At 43.4% G+C, this 17,897-nt stretch overlaps 1 protein-coding gene across 1 annotated transcript; it reads left to right on the top strand.

The window, feature by feature from the left end:
* Positions 1–1,699: 1,699 nt before the first annotated feature.
* On the top strand, positions 1,700–16,166 carry LOC119374836 (probable proline--tRNA ligase, mitochondrial). Its single transcript, XM_037645041.2, has 13 exons — positions 1,700–2,000; positions 3,759–3,936; positions 5,834–5,907; positions 6,048–6,128; positions 6,226–6,298; positions 6,837–6,944; positions 8,718–8,811; positions 10,036–10,073; positions 10,573–10,634; positions 11,527–11,606; positions 13,080–13,215; positions 14,494–14,673; positions 16,023–16,166. Exons 1-13 carry the CDS (start codon positions 1,854–1,856, stop codon positions 16,146–16,148), a joined length of 1,377 nt encoding a protein of 458 aa, XP_037500969.1. The 5' UTR covers positions 1,700–1,853; the 3' UTR covers positions 16,149–16,166.
* The last annotated feature ends 1,731 nt before the right edge of the window (positions 16,167–17,897 follow it).

A 17,897-nucleotide genomic window follows, 5' to 3' on the forward strand; every position in this document is an offset into this window, starting at 1 on the left:
ATCATTATTACAAATAACATCCCCTATTCTTTCCTTGGCATTGTCTGTTAGTTGATAATGTCATGTAGTAAGGGTGTTCTTTAAAGGAATAGCTAATTACTAGATTAATTAAAACTAGTTTACTTAATATACGTCATGTACTCCAGAACTATCACATTAATCTGTCCTTCGCTCATTTCTGAAAAAAGATCCCCCCCCCCCCGCGAATTTTTTTCAGTTTTGCATGTGTACACATACAAAAGAATGCCCCCCCCCCTCCCCTCGAAAAAAAACCTCGCTATGCCACTGCGCACGAAATTGATTAGATTGCCTAGAGTTCATGCGTCGTGTGTGCATCGTTCATAAATGCACGTACGACAGTGGCACACATACACTTAGGTAAACATTCGTCAGTGATAGAAGGATGCATTTCGTTACTTCGCTGCGTGTGATGGAATGGTTGTGTTCGTCTGAAGCCTTCACCCACACACGTACACAAACGCTCATTGCAGCCGAACAGCTGAAGGAAATGTAGCTGACTGAGCTCCTTCGAAAAAGGAGCAGTAAAGCCACACAACACCCAAAACGTAGAACTGAAAAAAAACGAAAAGCGCGCGCTACGTCAATGCCTGAATTGAATCGGCTGCTGGTGTTTAAAGGGGTACTGACACAAAAATTTTGGCCTCGCGTTTTTTTGCTGCAATGTGTTGCTGGAGGCCTGTTAGTCATAACACGGCACATCGTTTGCTGCAGCGCGCGACAGATAATTAATTACAGGCTCCTCATTACCGACCAGTGTCAGTTTCGGTTTCAAAAACGACAAGCCTCCGGGTGCAGCTATCACCACCTAGCGGCAACAGCGCTCGATCACGTCAGCACACAGAAGTGTGACGCACTTCCGTGCTGTTCGCGTCGTCTCCTCGCATTCGCACGCTTGCCGCACGTGCTAGGCGATGTCGTCGCCTTCATCGTCCTCGTTATCGTCGTCCTCCTCATCGTCGTCTGTTGGCGATGATTTCCTTGAGACACCAACAGCGCAGCGGCGAGCGCGTCAAAACAGAAATGGCGGCTACGACGTCATCATAACTTGTTGTACCGGCTACAACGGTTACGTAGGGGAAGTAGGGGGGTCACCTCGGGTCACCTCCGAGGGTGTCAATGCAATAGGTGCGGCCTATAATGCTGGATCGCGCATGCGAACTTCAAAATGCATATAAAATACCTTCCAAGCTTTATTCGCTGTCGATATTTTGCAGATGGTACACGCATGTACACGGAAATCGATCCAGCAGGCTATCTCGGCCGCGAAATTTTGTGTCAGTACCCCTTTAAACTCAAACGCCAAGGAAGGGTTGAATTACAAATTACAAATCTCAAAGGCAATGTTTTGTTTTCGAAGCGAAGTATCGCCTTTGAGATCTGTAGCTCAACCTTTACTTGGCGTGCATTTGACTTTGGCGCTTCTAGGCCTTCAAGGCTATAATTGCATTACATGTAGTACTGCATATGTATAAGGCTATAGTTACAGTAGGTGTACACATAGAGTTAATATACAGACAGTATATTAACTCTATGGGTGTACATGAATAGAGTTGAGGCAAAATACACGTCATAGCCGCCATGTTTGTTGCAACGGTTGGATTGAACATTTAGCATTGAAGCCAGTTGAAGCCAAGCCACGCTCAATCCATAGAACCGCAGACGCGCGTGCGTCACGTGCGTGCGTTTTGTTACGGCGCGCGTGCTCGCATCCCAGCGTGTCCGCACTGCAGTTTTCAGACAGGTTTCGAGTTGATATTGTTTCGGTTTGCCTACCACAAAGTTCTGAGCCGTGATGCTTGAGCCACTTTAGCTCGCGAACCAAGCGCTTTATCATGTTACCGAGGCGATCGCTGCGATGCTTACGCGCTTTCCACGCCGGAGCTACGGTTCCGGAGACGTTCGTCCGTGCCTCCCGATTGCTGCAGCCCAGTGCGTCCACCAAGTCTGACGCAAAGCAGGCGCTTTGTAAAAGCCAGAAGGTACGTTAGACACTCCTAAGTGCCACAGAAAGAGCGGTGCGTGAGTTCGAGGTCGATCACAAAAGTTGAACGCGATCAAAGCTTCGGGTAAACAACCGTGCAAAGAGTGCTGTTACTTAGCGGCGCTCGGGAGATTTCCCTCGCTGACTGTGTACAATTGTAAACTGATGCGTTTAATCACAACCTTTAGTTGGCTACTGCGTGTGAGGGAATCGCTTACTCGCTAACGTCTCGTGGTCATAAAGTATTGCGTGATGCGCGCTTCAACACTGCTTGCAGCGATCGTGTTCCGTTTTCGCACGAATATTCCTGCAAGGCTGAGGGGGTTGCGAAGTTTACCCTTTCTTAGCGTATTTGCAGATGTAATCATAACAGTAACACTAGGTATTGACATTGCTTATTTGGTTTCGATCTCTGAAACGTGAACGGAATTCCGCATGACCTGAACGCTCGATCTTAATAATTGGTAAGGTGTGACGGGGCGTGCCCCTTTAAAAATAAACAGCGTGAACTTGAATCTCACAATTTGTCAATCGAAATGAGACAGATGGATGACCTGAAACGATGGAACACAACTGTGCGGTGTTCCGTGCTAATGTTCAATCACTGTTGCTCTCAAATTAGCAGGATCTACGGTCATGGAGCCAGGCTTTATTTGTGGTCATGCTTCTTTTAGTATAACCCAATCGCAGTGCACAATCAAACCACCGTTTAGTGCAAGAATAACTGTCTCTGTAGCGCTGCAAACACGCAATGCAAGTTTAATTCTGCACCACGTCCTGCCAACCACTGGACAGTGCAAGTTTAGGATAATGTGAATTTTTTCTATCATCGCTTAATTAGCACTTCTTATGCTAGTTCTTTATCATTTTTATTAGCAGTGTGAGCGTCTATTGAAAAACACTTGTTGGGTGTACTTATTGACGAGAAGTTTTTGAACACGGAATGCCGCTGTTTCAACAAGCGCACTTGTCTCCTTTAGGGCAACAACTGCTTTCCAACTAAATCGGTTGTTGCCCTGATGAAGACAGCTCTCCTCGTCAAAACATTGGCTCCGGCCAATGTGTTGGAGTGGAACAAAAACCAAAATAAAAAAAAATTTTTTGACCGGTACAGAAAGGTAACTGAAACATTACTCTTATTTCGTTTCGGAGTGAAATTGAAATATTTTTATCGGTTTTCGGTTCAAGGGAAAATTTGGCAATCCGGAACGACCGAGGTCATGCGACGTGAGCATTAATGCATATCTCAGGCATCTATTACAAATTAAAGATTTGTTAAAATTTTGGGAAGCACGAAAAGAGTGGCAACCGAAGCTGTATACATTAACACAAGCGGTCCTCTGTGCACCAGCCACACAGGTCAGCGTGGAGAGGGCATTCTAGGTGCTGAATTTTGTTTTATCTGAACAGCGGTCTCGCATATCACTCGATGACTTGCTGCTTCTGAAATCATACCCACTCCCTTGACGCAAAGCATTTGGCCTGCTCAGAGAATTCATAATTCACTTAATCATTACTTTAGTTTCAACTTTTTTGTATGCAAATAAAAACCGTTACGAACCGTTACAAAACATTTCTTTTTTCCGTTCTGGAACAGAAACATAATGCAACATTTTTTTTGCTGAAATGAAACTAAAACCGAAACATTCTGATACGTTCACTTTGGCAACATTTCTCGTTCAAAGATGTCTCATCACATTGAGCCTTCAACTTTGGGGGACTTCTGTCTTGCCTACTGGGTGCATTGAAATTTCAGCTCATGCTGGATCATGGACTGATAAGCTCGGCAGGACCCGGAACATTCGCTTTGCTCCCTCTGGCCATGAAAGCGCTGGAGAGCCTAGTCAATCTGATCGACTCCGAGCTGCAGCGAGTCGGCGGCCAGAAGACCTACTTCCCATGCCTTGTGCCAAGCGCTCTTTTCAAGAAGACGGGTACGAACATTTTCCGATGTCATTTTCCAGGGTACTTTTGTCAAAGCTGTGCCGGTCAATTTCCCCGCAACTTATTCCTTTGTGCAAGTACCCATCATGGTGACTCAGTGGGTACCTAGCTCTCTGCTACAGAGTGCAAGGTCATGGGTTCGTTGCCTGTTCACTGTGCCCTAATGGGGGCAAAATGCAAAGATGGCCAGACACTTTGATTGATGTGTTCAAAATTAACCTCCATTATAGTGCCATTCACAGTCACCAGTGTAGGACAATTATCTTGAGAAGAAATGATGAAAGGTTCTTGAACACAAGATGTTGCTGGATCCAGTGTTTCAACAAGCGGTCTTGTCTTCGTCAAGTCACCAACTTGTCTTTCAACAAGACAAGCAGTCTACATGTTCAAGAATTTTAACACGATAACGTTACAGGGCTCATTTCGCAGAAATTGCGGTGTCGGCGTCGTTGGTTGTGAGCGAAAAATCGGCGTTGTCCTTGAGCAAAAGTTTCAGATAGATGCAAATGAATAAATAATCAAAATCTTGGGTTCGAGTGGGAATCCAACCCAGGACTTCTGTGTGGAAAGCAGGGTACCACAAAGCCACGCAGTGCTTGGAACTGTTTCGGAAAAAACCCTACACGAATGTCATGTAGTGGGAGGAGTCTTCTAAATGCATGTAATATTGCGTGACAGAAGCGTAGAATCGCGCCAGACGTCAAAATATGTGAAGTGCGCAACGAGTGGGTGTTTTAAAGGCCCACCCATTACACAGCGCCCAGGCATATTTAATCATCATCATCAGAAAAAGCGTCAACAAAGTGAGCAGCTGTGTAGGTTCGCATGTTGTTTATTGGATGCGTAGTGTGCCCTTCGCTGATTTGTGAAAGGAAGGATTGTGGCGTAGTTCGCACTGCGCAACTGTACTTGCAGTAGGCATTCTACAATAGTTTGAAACGGCCAGTGTTGCGTGCACAATGTTCCTTTTCTTGCGGTACGGTAGAGGCATGCACCAAAAACCGATGCTAGGCTAGCAATTGAGAAGGCGACACACACGATACCCGATTACGCTATCACGTTCTGCTCTTGGAGGCGAAGCTGAAGCGTCCTCCAAGTTCTTCACCTTTCTGATCTTCCATCTTCCCTTTAATTTCTGCCTTACTTGAGAGCAAGGGCATGCAGGCTTCCGCGAGAACTTTCAACAGCTTTCATGAGGCTCGGCCATTTCACGCTTCACAGCCTTGTGCAGTCATCGCCTTGGAACCTACGTGCTGTGCTTGTTTGCTTGCAGTACCCAAACCTGATCACGGGCCCATTAACAGATCGAACAATAGATGGCAACTGTTCTTTTGAACGGCGCAAGCTAAGAAATGCAGGTCTTGTTAGAAAACTTGGCTTAACAGGCAGGAGCGCACTAGATCTTCTTTTAGAAGTGGTTTTCATAAAAACAGAGGTCACTATGTTTGTGGATTTGATGCTCTCTTCACTATCAAGAGGTATGACTGGAATTTTCTTTATCTACATTCTACACTGTGTATAAATCTCATATAATGAAGTCATGCACTTTTGCCCGTTTCAGGTGTGACTTATGAAGAACTCACTGTAAATGCATCAAATTTACACATTACCTCAAGGCGCTTGATATTCTGTTGCAACAAAAATAGTGTCATAATATGTTCATTTGTGTGTTTTATAGTAATTAATCTTCATTAAATTGTAGTTAAATATCTCTTTATCCTGAAGTCATTGATAGTATGTGTTTGCATAAACAGAACCTAATCTCAGAACACAAAATATTGTGATATTTCGTTTTTGGTTTTCGGGCACAACTAGCACAAGCAAGTTGTGTACGCAAATGTGTGCAAAGTGTCTCAAAGGCTTAATGAACATTTCACGTACTTACAGGTCGCTTGGACAAATTGGGCCAAGAACTGTTTGTTCTGAAGGACAGGAAGGACCACGACTACTGCCTTGGACCTGTACGTGACCCTTTTGTCTTACGGACTGTTGAAGCTTGGCATAACATACGTCGATACAATGAAGGAAATCAAAAATGGAAAACATGGCTATTTTGCGCTGTCTCGCTCATGGCTACACAAGAATTTCTCTCTTCTTTTAGACTCACGAAGAAGCTGTAACACAACTCGTAGCATCCTTGAAGACTTTGCCTCACACATCACTGCCACTTATGTTGTATCAGGTAATGAGTCAGTTTATCTTTTTGGTGGTGCTTGCACGTCACTGTTAAGTCTGGCCTCCTGAAAATGAAGCTTTGATGTGTTTATGTTTTGTCCTAGATAACTCCAAAATTTCGTGACGAAGCACGGCCAAAGTTTGGACTACTTAGGGGTAGAGAATTCATCATGAAGGGTGAGTTGTGTGTTTCCGTCTCACTACAGTTTCTGAATTTTCAATTGCCCTTTGCTTAAACTTGGTTCTTGAAAACTGAGTGGGGTGTAACTGTGAACTCTTTGTCTCCACACAGGTCCAGCAATAAGTGGCTAGCTGTAAATCCAGAGCGTACCACAGAACAGTTGGCGTAAAATTGTGCTGAGCTTTGCTCAATACTACCAGAACATTTCGAGTCTTTCTGTGTTGTTACAAACTCTTATCTTGCATAAGAACACCTTCATTGTGTTCAGTATTTATGTGCATACGTATATTTGGTACACTGTATTATCAGCAAGAAATGTTTCTATTTACTTCATTATGTTTCACAATTCACATTACATCCATGTTTTGTATGTTTTTTATAAGAGGATGCTGCCACTATAATAACGTATTTGTCAACCATTCTGCATTTTTTGCAACATTTACAAATTTAGGCTTCTACTATGATTTAACAGTCAGCTTTTTTTGTTTCTTCACATGATGAACTCACTGATGCAAATGTACTTCATTCTTTCAGATATGTATTCATTCGACAAAACCGTTGAAGAAGCTGCTAGTACTTATAATCTAGTGTGTGATGCATATGTTAGGATTCTGCAGCAACTTGAAGTTCCCTTTGTCAAAGGTGAGTGATTGATGACTGAGGTGAGTGAGTGATGATTGGCTGTATGTGAAGATTAGTAGCTATTTTATACCTTGTATATGTGTGAACAAAACATTGATTGATTGATTGATTGATTGATTGATTGATTGATTGATTGATTGATTGATTGATTGATTGATTGATTGATTGATAACTACCATTCTGTGAACTGCCATGGTGACAAAGAGGAGAGGGCAGACAACATGAGTACTGTCTCATCTGGTACTCAATGACAGAGTCTCTACGCTGTCTTGTCCTCGTTAAAGGGGCCCTGCAACACTTTTTCAGCTTTTTCAGAAAACGCTGCCGATCGGTAGTCGAAGCTCCTGAGAACAACACGTGAGCTAAACATTACAGCGCAGCATGCAGCCTGGAATTTACAATTAATGATCAAAGTCAGCTAGAAATTGCTCGCTTTTCTCTCGACAAATGATGCCATACGCCCAAATTCACGGCCATTGGTTTATTTGAGCATCGTGGGCTCCATAGTTACTGAGGCCGCTACGTTCCCGCGTACGCGCTCACCATCACACTGAAAGTAAGCTGCACGTTTGAAGAAAAAAAGAGAAAGTGCTCAAGGTCATGACGCATGTGACATAACTTCTTTCCCCCGTGCCATCCCTCCCTGCTTAGCTTCCAGCGCGCTCGTCGGGACGAGAGAAGAGAGAAAGCAATTACAGCGTGCAACAAATCTCTAACTCCGCTCATACTTGACGGATTCTAAAAATTTTTGTGGCGGTCGATTTGTCAGGCAGTAAACTCCTTTAGTGAAGCATTCAATGGTTACTTGGAAAAGTGCTGTAGGGCCTCTTTAAGTGTTGACTATAATAGCAGAAAACAATGTACAGATCATGTGTCATCAGCTTCTTTTTATCCATATGTTAATAGTAATGTTTAAATCCATATTTCAGGCACTGCACGTGTGTCGATATTCACACGCCCCCTGTCATCACTGCTACAGTTATAATTAGGTGGAAATTAACTTCATAACAGTATTAGATGAGACACAAACGTGTATTCACATGGCACTACACGGTATAGATACAGACAACACCACGTTTATGTTGTGTTATCCACATCGTGTTGATTGAAATAGTATTTTAAAAAATGGGCGTCCATACACTGTTGCCTACATATTTGACCCACACTTTGAACCTTGAACATTCACGCTGCCCTGGCAATTGTGCCTCAAAATAGCTTGCCTTGTAAATATGTGCCTGTAAACTTTGTAAGTGGCGAGGATAAGAGATTGCACAAGTACACATCGAATCAAATAATGGAATACATGGTGTTCTTGTTAAAGCATTTCCATATCATGGACAAGCATTGTTCGTTCACAAGTTGCCAGTAAAAACGGCCGAAGACAAGCTCAGTTCAGCAGTGCTTTCCATCTTCCGGCAGTGCCATTTATTAGCTGGTTCCATCTCTGTGCTTTTGCAAGCTTCTTATAAATGGCTTCGTGCAATTTATGGTGTAGTGCAAGCCGTATCCAGTTAGCAGAAGGAGCACGAAATATTGGCAACTGGGGCCATTCGAAACAACATCGTCATTTTTTGGACAGAATTTGGGATCATAGCATGGCACGAAAGGGGTTCAATCTGAAAGTTGGTATTCACATACCCATACTCTTGATGTTTTAAAAGGTGTGCCATGGAAATGCTCGCATTTAGAGCAGTGTGTGCAGCTGTAGTGTAGTCGACCAAGATATCCAACCTTCGTCTTACTGTCTCAATAACAGGTCCAACTTTCTTTCAGTGAAGGCATCCACAGGTGCCATGGGTGGCAGTTACTCCCACGAGTTCCATTTTCTTAATGACATCGGCGAGGATCGCCTACACGTATGCACACAGTAAGATCATCGTTTCAATTCATCTGCATCATGTTTTTTTTGTTTGTTTTTAAAATAGCACATCACTCGCCACAGTGGTCTAGTGGTTATGGTGCTCGACTGCTGACCCAAAGATTGCGGGATCGAATCTTGGCCGCGGGGGCTGCATTTTCGATGGAGGTGAAAATACTTGAGGCCCGTGTACTTAGGTTTAGGTGCACTTTAAAGAAACCCAGGTAATCGAAATTTCTGGAGCCCTCCACTACGGCGTCCCTCATAATTATGTCGTGGTTTTGTGACAAATCCCATAACGTTAAACCCCATGAAGTTAAGCCACGTGACCTTAAAATAACATGTCATGGCATGCCACAAAAACAGTGCACCATGACTCGAGTTTTGCACAGCTATAGTCTGTGACAACCTAAGGATGCAATGGCAAACGCACCACTGTCCTCAGTAGGTTATTTGAAGCATTTACATTACGTTTCTTCACGAAGAAACCACCAATGCAAGGTTAAGACTTATTTTTAAGAAAAAATCTATTTTAATACTATTTTTTGAGGATGTGGCATGCTGCAAAGCAGACCTTTAAATTTGAGAGCACTTATTTCACCACCCTAACGCGCTTGGGCTTCGTGATCGACATTGAAAACTAACTAAGCAAATCTAACCCCTACAAGGAACCAAAGCCGTGTCTCAAGCTGGGTAAGCAAGTATCCATCTTTGGTACCACGCCAACAGCTGAAGAGGGCTGCAAAATAGGTGCAACAGTGAGCCCAGAGCACCATCAGACTCACGCCATCACCATATTGATGCACATGCGCAGCTCATACATAAAGGTTCAGAAGATCTCCAGGGGCATGCAGCACGTTTGGCGGCAAAGCCGATGAATGAAACCAGATGCACCATCGCGCTCCGCTCAGTCGGCTGTAATGCAAGTCGAAAAATGCACGTGTACTGTGCTAGTGCTCTCGCATAGTTTAGATATTGTTATCGAAGATATGTTCTTCCGAAGCATTTTTTTGTACATCAGCATCTCTGAGGAACAATGTTTGAAAGTAGGAAAGCGTGGATGACAGATTCGTGAGTGAGCCTTTTGCTTAAGGTTGCGACTGAGTATAGATGTGAAACCAAGCAGACTGTGAGAAGCAAAAAATACTTCAGATTTGAATATTTTTGCGACAGCATGAACTGCTGCTTCACTGAAGGCTTTTTTTTTTTCTGTTCTTTCCGTCTCTCTGTCAGGTGTCAGACAGGCCTTAGCATTGATGAAGTCAGCTCAGGTACGGCCGAATTCTTTGTGTTTCTCTTCCTCTCCACAGTCAGTGCAAATTTGTCTCTCCAACTCTTACTCCATGTTGATGCTATCACTCGTTACTTTCAGTTCCCTCCCTGCTTAATGCTTAAACATTAAAAAATTGTAACCTGTGTTGTTTTTCTGTGTGCACATTTTACGCTAACGGAGCTCACTACACACAAGAATGTTCTGTTCTGAAGGTAATTTTCTGTATGAAATCTGCTTTCACGGCAATGTTCATGTTTTGCCATCACTTATAGCATGGTGTCAGTTCTTTTACATTTAGTACGAGTGTTGAAAGTTAGCAATTTAGCCAATTTGTTACATCAACCACTCAAGGTTTCTTTTGCAAGATATAACGGTATAATGTGAGCATCTAGGGTGCTGAGCTTGTTTCGTTGTACGTTGGAATATAGACGTATGTCTATATTCCAAAGCTTAATTGGCTAGTCATGCAGAGCTTCAATTTACAACCATTTTTACAGATTTCCAAAACGGAATGTGTGAGAATTGCGGAGGGCGCCTTCAAGAAGCTAGAAGTATTGAGGTGAGCTTAAAATGCATATTAGTAAACTTTACATGCCCTCATTCACTGAAGCGAGCATCACAATACTGACAAGTCATCTCTGACAAATATTTTTAAGGTGGAGGAAGAATTGCAGGCAAAATGTCATCCAGCTGATAAATAGCAGCATGAAGCTGTAATGAAGACTCCACAAAGAAAGACTCACATAAGAGATAAATTTGTCTGGTTGTAACAGCTCATGCAGGCTACATGACAGCATCATGGGTGTGCTGGGACGAAATGCAGAATGTTCCTGTTGTTTACATGCTAATCTGTGAGCATAATGCACAAGAACATCCAATATCATCCCGTATGTTATAAGTTTACCCAGACGTCGTTTGTGGATGCAAAGAAACAGAAGTGACTGACATTGTAGCTGCAGTTATCATGGAAACCCGTGGAGTTTCTAGGAAGACAAGCTTTGCAGCTGGAGAAAAATTTGTCTGGGGCAGAGGAACTGTATTCAGAACCAATGCGCTTCTTCTGAAAGAGTAGCCCTGCCATGTTGACCTGCCATAAGACTGGCACATCTCGAAGCGAGGCCTAATTAATGGACGTGTAGTTACAAATTGCGGTGAATTAGTTTCACGGGTTTCCTTTATAATTTAAAGCTACTGCTCTGGTGAATAAGAACATTTTCCCTTTTATGAAAGTTCCTTTACGTTGCTGGTTTCTGCAGAATCAATTTGCCTTATTCAATCTGCTCGTGCTTCAAATTGTTGATTGGTTTGCACTTGGGCCCTCCAATCTGCTGTTGTCCTCGTGAGCACAGATAGTAAACTTTACATGCTCCTTTTGAAGAAAATTCGCTGCGCAAGATTAATATGAATGCAGAAACCACCCTAACTATTTATTTATTTTCCTCTCCTCTGAGGTGGCCCACGCCTTCTGCCTTGGAACCACATATTCTAAGCTGCTCAGTGCTACCACACAACATGCTGACGGCAAGAACAGGTGAGGAACTTAACTGCACTTCTGTGGGCTTACTTAGTACGTATTTCCTTGGAAACCTGGGGCATGAGTACTGCATGACTTACTTTTTCTGTTGCTTATCTTTTCAACTGTTATAGTTGCACCAATTGCTTGCCATCTTTTGTGTGCTCCCATTAAGACGAACCCAATTAAACTGAATGTTTAGTTATGCCAAACAATGCAGAATTTCTGTGTCGCTGGATGACAATTCTGATGCAAAATAATAAAATAAAATTTAAAATTTCAGGCACTGTGGGAATAAGTGGCAGCAAAGAGCTTTAGTGTGCGGGAAAGACAAAGCAGCGTTTCATTATTACAAATAAATGCGGTGGATTTCATTGACAAACAGGTTTCTCAACAATCCTCACTAAAAGCAGAAAAGATGCTACAGAACATGTAAACCATCGGATCCTACAAAGAAAGCATGATAGCCTTCCAACAGCAGCCAGATTTTTTTTTCTTTTTTTTTTACTGAAGCTGTGTAGTTAGGGTCTGGCAGGGTTCAACAAATATTGTTACAAAAGAACAACAGTGTGAATTTCTGTGCTTTCTCTTTAGTCTTAAAACTTTCATTTATTGTCAGCTGTCAGAACTTGTGCCCTCACAAACGAAACACCATCCACATCTCAATCTCATGGCCGCATCGCAGAGAAGTACATGCTTGCACAGAGGAAAGAAATAGTGTCATCGTCGTTATCAGCTTGACTACGCCTACAGCAGAGCAAAGGCGTTCCTCCAATCAACCCAGTCCTGTGCTTGCTGCGGCCACGTTATACCCACAAAACTTCTCAATTTCATCTACCCACCTGACTTTCTGTCTCCCCCTCGCGCACTTGCCTTCTCTTGGAATCTTATCTGTTACTCTCAGTGACCAGCGGTCATCATGCCTTCTCGCAAAGAAATAGCAATGTATGCTTTTTTTCCCACACTATACTCTGTTTCATGCATCAGGCGCAACACTATGAAAGCTAGTGAGACTCGTAGCAGTATATGTGTTTTCACCAAGAAATAGTTCAACTCTTTTACTGCCAGTGCTTCTACCAATTAGTTCAATACTTTTTTTCTTGCTGAGTAATAAATAAAGTTTTTTTGCCAAATAAACAAATGCCATTACTTAGTATACGTTTGTCAATAGGTTGTTCATTGGATCACTTAGCGTCTCTGTTTTTGTACCTTGGAGTTTGACTTGCAGCCCGTCTCAACTCCTCATGCACAGGCTTGTGCTCGGCTTGCATGAGTGTTTACAACGATGAAAGCCCAGCGCAAGACGCGTGGACTCACACGTTTTTTTTGCCGAACTTCTTGCATAGCTTGCACAGCATTGCACCTGATGTACAAAAGGGAGTATAGTAAACTGATCGTGGTTCATGTCGGGAACAGGTTCAATTTTAAGAGCCAATCATAAGGTTTGTGCTTCCAATTTCAAAGGGCCTTTTTCAATTGTTCTGTTTTCAGACCGTTTGAGATGAACTGCTTTGGCATCGGCGTCACACGCCTCTTGGCAGCGTGCCTCGAAATGCTTGCTTCGGAGGACCGCATGCAGTGGCCACTTTCTATAGCGCCATTCAGGGTTGCCATCATTACGCCCAAGGTTTGCGTTGTGGTCTTCAGCATTTCTAGCAGCAGTTGTAACGTTTTATTTTCATTAGTGCTTTTACAGCAGAGCTTTTATGCACGAGGTGCGACGTGTATCGTAGATATAAAGTTGTCATCATCATGAACTGGCACGCGCTCTTTTCATCGTCTTCTTCATATTAACAACGGAGCTATTTAAGCTGACTGTTAGTCCATGCAGAGTTAACAGAAATGATCATCATCATGAACCGGCACGTGCTCTCTTCGTTCTCTTCTTCACAGTAGTTGTCTTCTTCATCTTCTGCTTCGCTCCCAGAACATGTGCACCAATTTCTCTGGTGCACGATGCAATAACTATGATGGGCGAGAGAACGAGTACAGAGGCGGAGAGAAAGAAAAGAGAAATAAAAATATCGAAAAAGGGAGAAACTCTAGGGGGGAAAATTTCTTGGTGAGGCAAGATTCGAATCTGCATACCCACAATCCGAACGCGAGCTTCTTAACCACTCGGCTATCCAGGCACGCTAGCAGAGCAGAGCATAGCCTTGTATAGTATAGTGTAGCAAGGGGGTGGGAAAGGGAAGCAAGGGTGAGGAGGAGGAGAGAACGAATACAGAGAGAGAGATAGAAAGGGAGAAAAAGATAGAAAGACAGAGAAAGATATACAAAAAGATAGGAAAAAAAGATTGCATACCCATGTATAGTATAGTATAGGAAGGGGTGGGAAAGAGATAGGTGAGAGAGTAAAAGCCTAGCCAATCCAGGACCAACTAGGTGCGCACCAGCTCTGCAGTGGCCCAGTCTTGAGCGACTTAGTGCAAGCTGCGCTAACTTTTGTTTTACCACAAAAGCTGTTATGAGATTACAATAGCTGATTTTGGTGGCGTAACAGGTGCAATATAGCGTGGTAGAAGAGTAAAATAACGAGTGTGTGGTTTAACTTCCCACCCATTACAAAGGGTTCTGCTATAATTCTTCATCTTCATCAGCCACACCATCAACAAAGTGCAAATAATGCCTTGCAGACGGGTAGCGGGTGCCTCGCTTCTCCGCAGAATGACGAATAATGGCATAGTGGGTGCTACCGTACTTTGCAAAATTATGATGATTTATGGTGTAGTGGGTACCTCGCAACTGTACCTGTAGTAGTTGCCCTCAAGAGAGTTTACAAGGCGCTCTAGAAAGGCAGCTCTTTCAGCTTTTGCTGTGACTGTGCCATGTGCTTCATGCAAGCCTGGCGTTCTTTTTTTTCTAATAGTATCCTTTTTTTTCTTTATTATTTCACAATGGCCAGCGAGGCAGCCATGAAGCAGCAAGCTTGCCTTTGGCAGAACACCTAGCAAGGCAGCTCAGTTCACTCGACCAACTGCAAGGTGCAGTCATTATGGACGACAGGGACGACTGGACAATCGGGAGGAGACTAAAGGACCTTGACACCCTGGGAACGCCTTACATCATTGTTGCTGGCAAGAAGGTACATAGGACATTTGGCAAAAGATAAAAGAACTCTTTGTTGTGGGAGATGGTGCATGCATTGACGTTTTAATTTCATTGTTTTGCACTTGTAACAATATCATTGTGCCCAGCCAAAAATCTTTGCAGATGTATCTTAACACAGCCAACTAATACCAGCAGCAAAGGTGTTTTAACGGTGTTCTCACATCCTTTGAGAATCGCGAGATCTTAAGTTCATCACCCATCATGGTATAGCCGGTTACAACCTACGAAAAGATTGTCAGCTCCGCCCACAGCCATTACTGTCTATCCCGCAGAAAATTTGCATAAAAATGCTCCATCCAATAACGCTTACTCATTTTCGTGACGTCAAGCACTTCTTGAGCATTTCAGATAGCTGACTTTCCCATACAGATGTGTGTTTCTGCCACTGGTTTTAGTTTGGAAATTTGAATGTCTTGGTAAATTTCATCTGGGATTCTGACATTGCTGCTCAGACACACATAATGCTTTAGGTAGGAACGACGAACGTTTAAGCCTCAATGTTCGTAGTACTTACATTAGCTGCAACAATACAGTTCGAGCAAAAACCAGCTAGCACGACTATCTTTCACAGGTTCTGTGGGCAGAGATTACATTTCTTTCTTACGTTATAACTGACTGTAAAACGGGAAGGAAACACCGACCGCAATAAAAACACTTTCATTAAAAACAAAACAAACAAGACGTTTCGGCTCCTGCACGGGAGCCATGTTCACAATCAAGTTGAAAGGTGTGTACATTTCAGCTGTACATTTCAACAAGCTGTGTACATTTCACTAGGTGCCACAAGTATCGCGCATACACGTAGGAAAGTTTCTGCCATTGTAGTTGAGGGTGCCCTCTATCGTCTGTGTTATCAATGATTCCAGATAACTGACTCTAACTTTGTGGCTGGGGCTCGCACTCCTGAACTCAACAAGGTAGTGGGTTCGAACCAGGTTGCCCTGGCCGCATTTTGAATAGGGCAAAATGCAAGAACGCTCGTGTACTTGAATTTAGTTAGCACGACCCTGGTAGGTCAAAACAACGTGCTTCATAATTTGATCAATTCATTGGGCTGTTTTGGGCACACATACAAACTGCACCAAGTTTGTCTGAATCGAGGTGGTAAGTCGGTCGAGTTCACTTCGGTTGTGAGTTCAGCGCACGTCCTGTGCACCCCTCTTCTTGTTTTTTGTGTTGTAACGCGCTGTTTCAACTAAATGAACCAAGTTAGCTCAAGTATTGCAGGTTGCTGTATGGGAAAAACAAAGACGGGGCTTCAAGCATTGACGGCTAGGAAACTGAAGTACTAAAAAACTGCTTTTGGTCCTCTTTTCTTTGCAGACCAAGGAACCGGTGCCCCTGTTTGAGCTTTACGACACATTACAAAGTTCGACAGCTGAAGTCACGCATTCGGAGCTTCTGCACTTCTTCCAATTCGGACCTCTGGCAGTAAAGAGAATATATTGAACTTAATTAATTGGCTTATTGTTTGTTTGGTTCTTTTCTGTACATACTTTCACTCTTGTGCAGCTTTTTATTGTACTACATGTAATCCTATTTCTCTATTTTTCACACCATGTTGCAGACACTCCGGGTCGCCTGTCTCGCGACCTTGTAGGGATTAACTATGGCAGTCCTCAAGGAATTGCATAAAGTTTAGGCTCTTGTAAACTTCACAGGCGTCCGTCTTGTGCTGGTTGGTTTGTTATGCCGCAGGAAAAAATGTGTTGCATTCTTTGTGTAAACTAGAATAAGCAAAGTCAAAGGCACAGATGGGCTCTTGAAGATGGTGGTTAGAAGTTTTCTCATTTGCTCATTGAATACATGGAAAGGACCGAAAGAAAGATTGCCGTGCAAGAAGAGACAGAGAGAAGAGGAAGGCAGGAGGTTAACCAGATGGTATTATCCGGTATGCTACACTGCACTGGGTGAGGGAATAGGGTATTGTAAAGAGAGAGATATATAAAAAATACGTAATAAGGAAAAAGAAACGACCACACACATGCGAGAGAGTTCCATTCGGAGTCATTCAGACAGTCCAGTCGATCGCAGGAAGCCTAGTAGCGCTTTTACGTCCTTCTGCGGCGTTAAGTCTGGACAATGGCGTAGTATTCTTTCCTCCGACAGAGGCTGGTCGTCTAACTTGTTGAGAGCATTACAAAGATATTGTCTCTGTGTGCTATACTCCAGACAGTCGCACAGAACATGTCGTGCAAGCAGCCTGAAGAGCTCTATTACATGGTAAGCATTTGGCAGCCTGTCTTGGCCACTATACAAAATCATCGCAAGACAAGAAAAGTCCGTAGCATTCTGGATTACAGTCAGCAAATACACAAAGGAAAACCATTGACATATCGACTTACACCATCACACCTAATTTTACCAACACGCATTTAAGAGGGTTCACCAGAGCGAGCGTCCGTAGAGAATACACGCGCACTTTTAGAAGCCCTACCGTGCCCAAATTTGGTCAGATTTACACGGGGTTTTCGGCACTGTATTCTTTTTTAGTATATGGAGGAAATGTCGGGGACAGATACTTTACTCAGGCTTTCATTTTTGTACAAACGAGAGGCAAATATCCAGAAAAGTCGCACTTTTTAACATCTTGCTCTTTCTTGTTGTCTCCTAAAGAAACTAAGGTAATTATTTAAATTTCGTCCGCGACATTTCCTCCCTTTTTCTTTACTTATTGTCATAGTATAATTTTCATGCATACTGAGCCTCTGGTTTGCATTTTACAGGCCCCGAAAGTGTTGTGTGTACTTTCAGTGTGGATTTAAAATTAGCGCTAAACTTAACAGGCGCGACGTGGCTCCACCTGATACCGCCTATATTCGGCGATCCTACACTCTGCCTATAGTTGGTTCTAGTTCACTATAACTCTGCCACTAACCTCTCATATGGCTCTAGGTCCGTTCGATTCACCTGCACCAATCGGAACCGGTTCACGGCGGTGCACGAGAAGTTCAGGAATTGCTCATCAGGAGTTCAGTGGTGCAGGCACGGTGCTTCACTAGAAACGAATGACGAGGTGCCGACATGGTGCAGACCTTATTTTTGTTCGCTTAATTTACGTTGTCCACGTAACGCTGACATGTGGCAAACCGCACGTGGACAGTCTGTGAGGCGCAAACACTGCATCGTCTGCTCAGCCGCTAGTGCGCACGCGCAAGACTGCACCAAGCCGGCTGCTGTCGGCATAGAGGGTGCAGG

The sequence above is a fragment of the Rhipicephalus sanguineus genome, chromosome 11, assembly GCF_013339695.2.
Source record: "Rhipicephalus sanguineus isolate Rsan-2018 chromosome 11, BIME_Rsan_1.4, whole genome shotgun sequence".
Classification (NCBI taxonomy): Eukaryota; Metazoa; Arthropoda; class Arachnida; order Ixodida; family Ixodidae; genus Rhipicephalus; species Rhipicephalus sanguineus.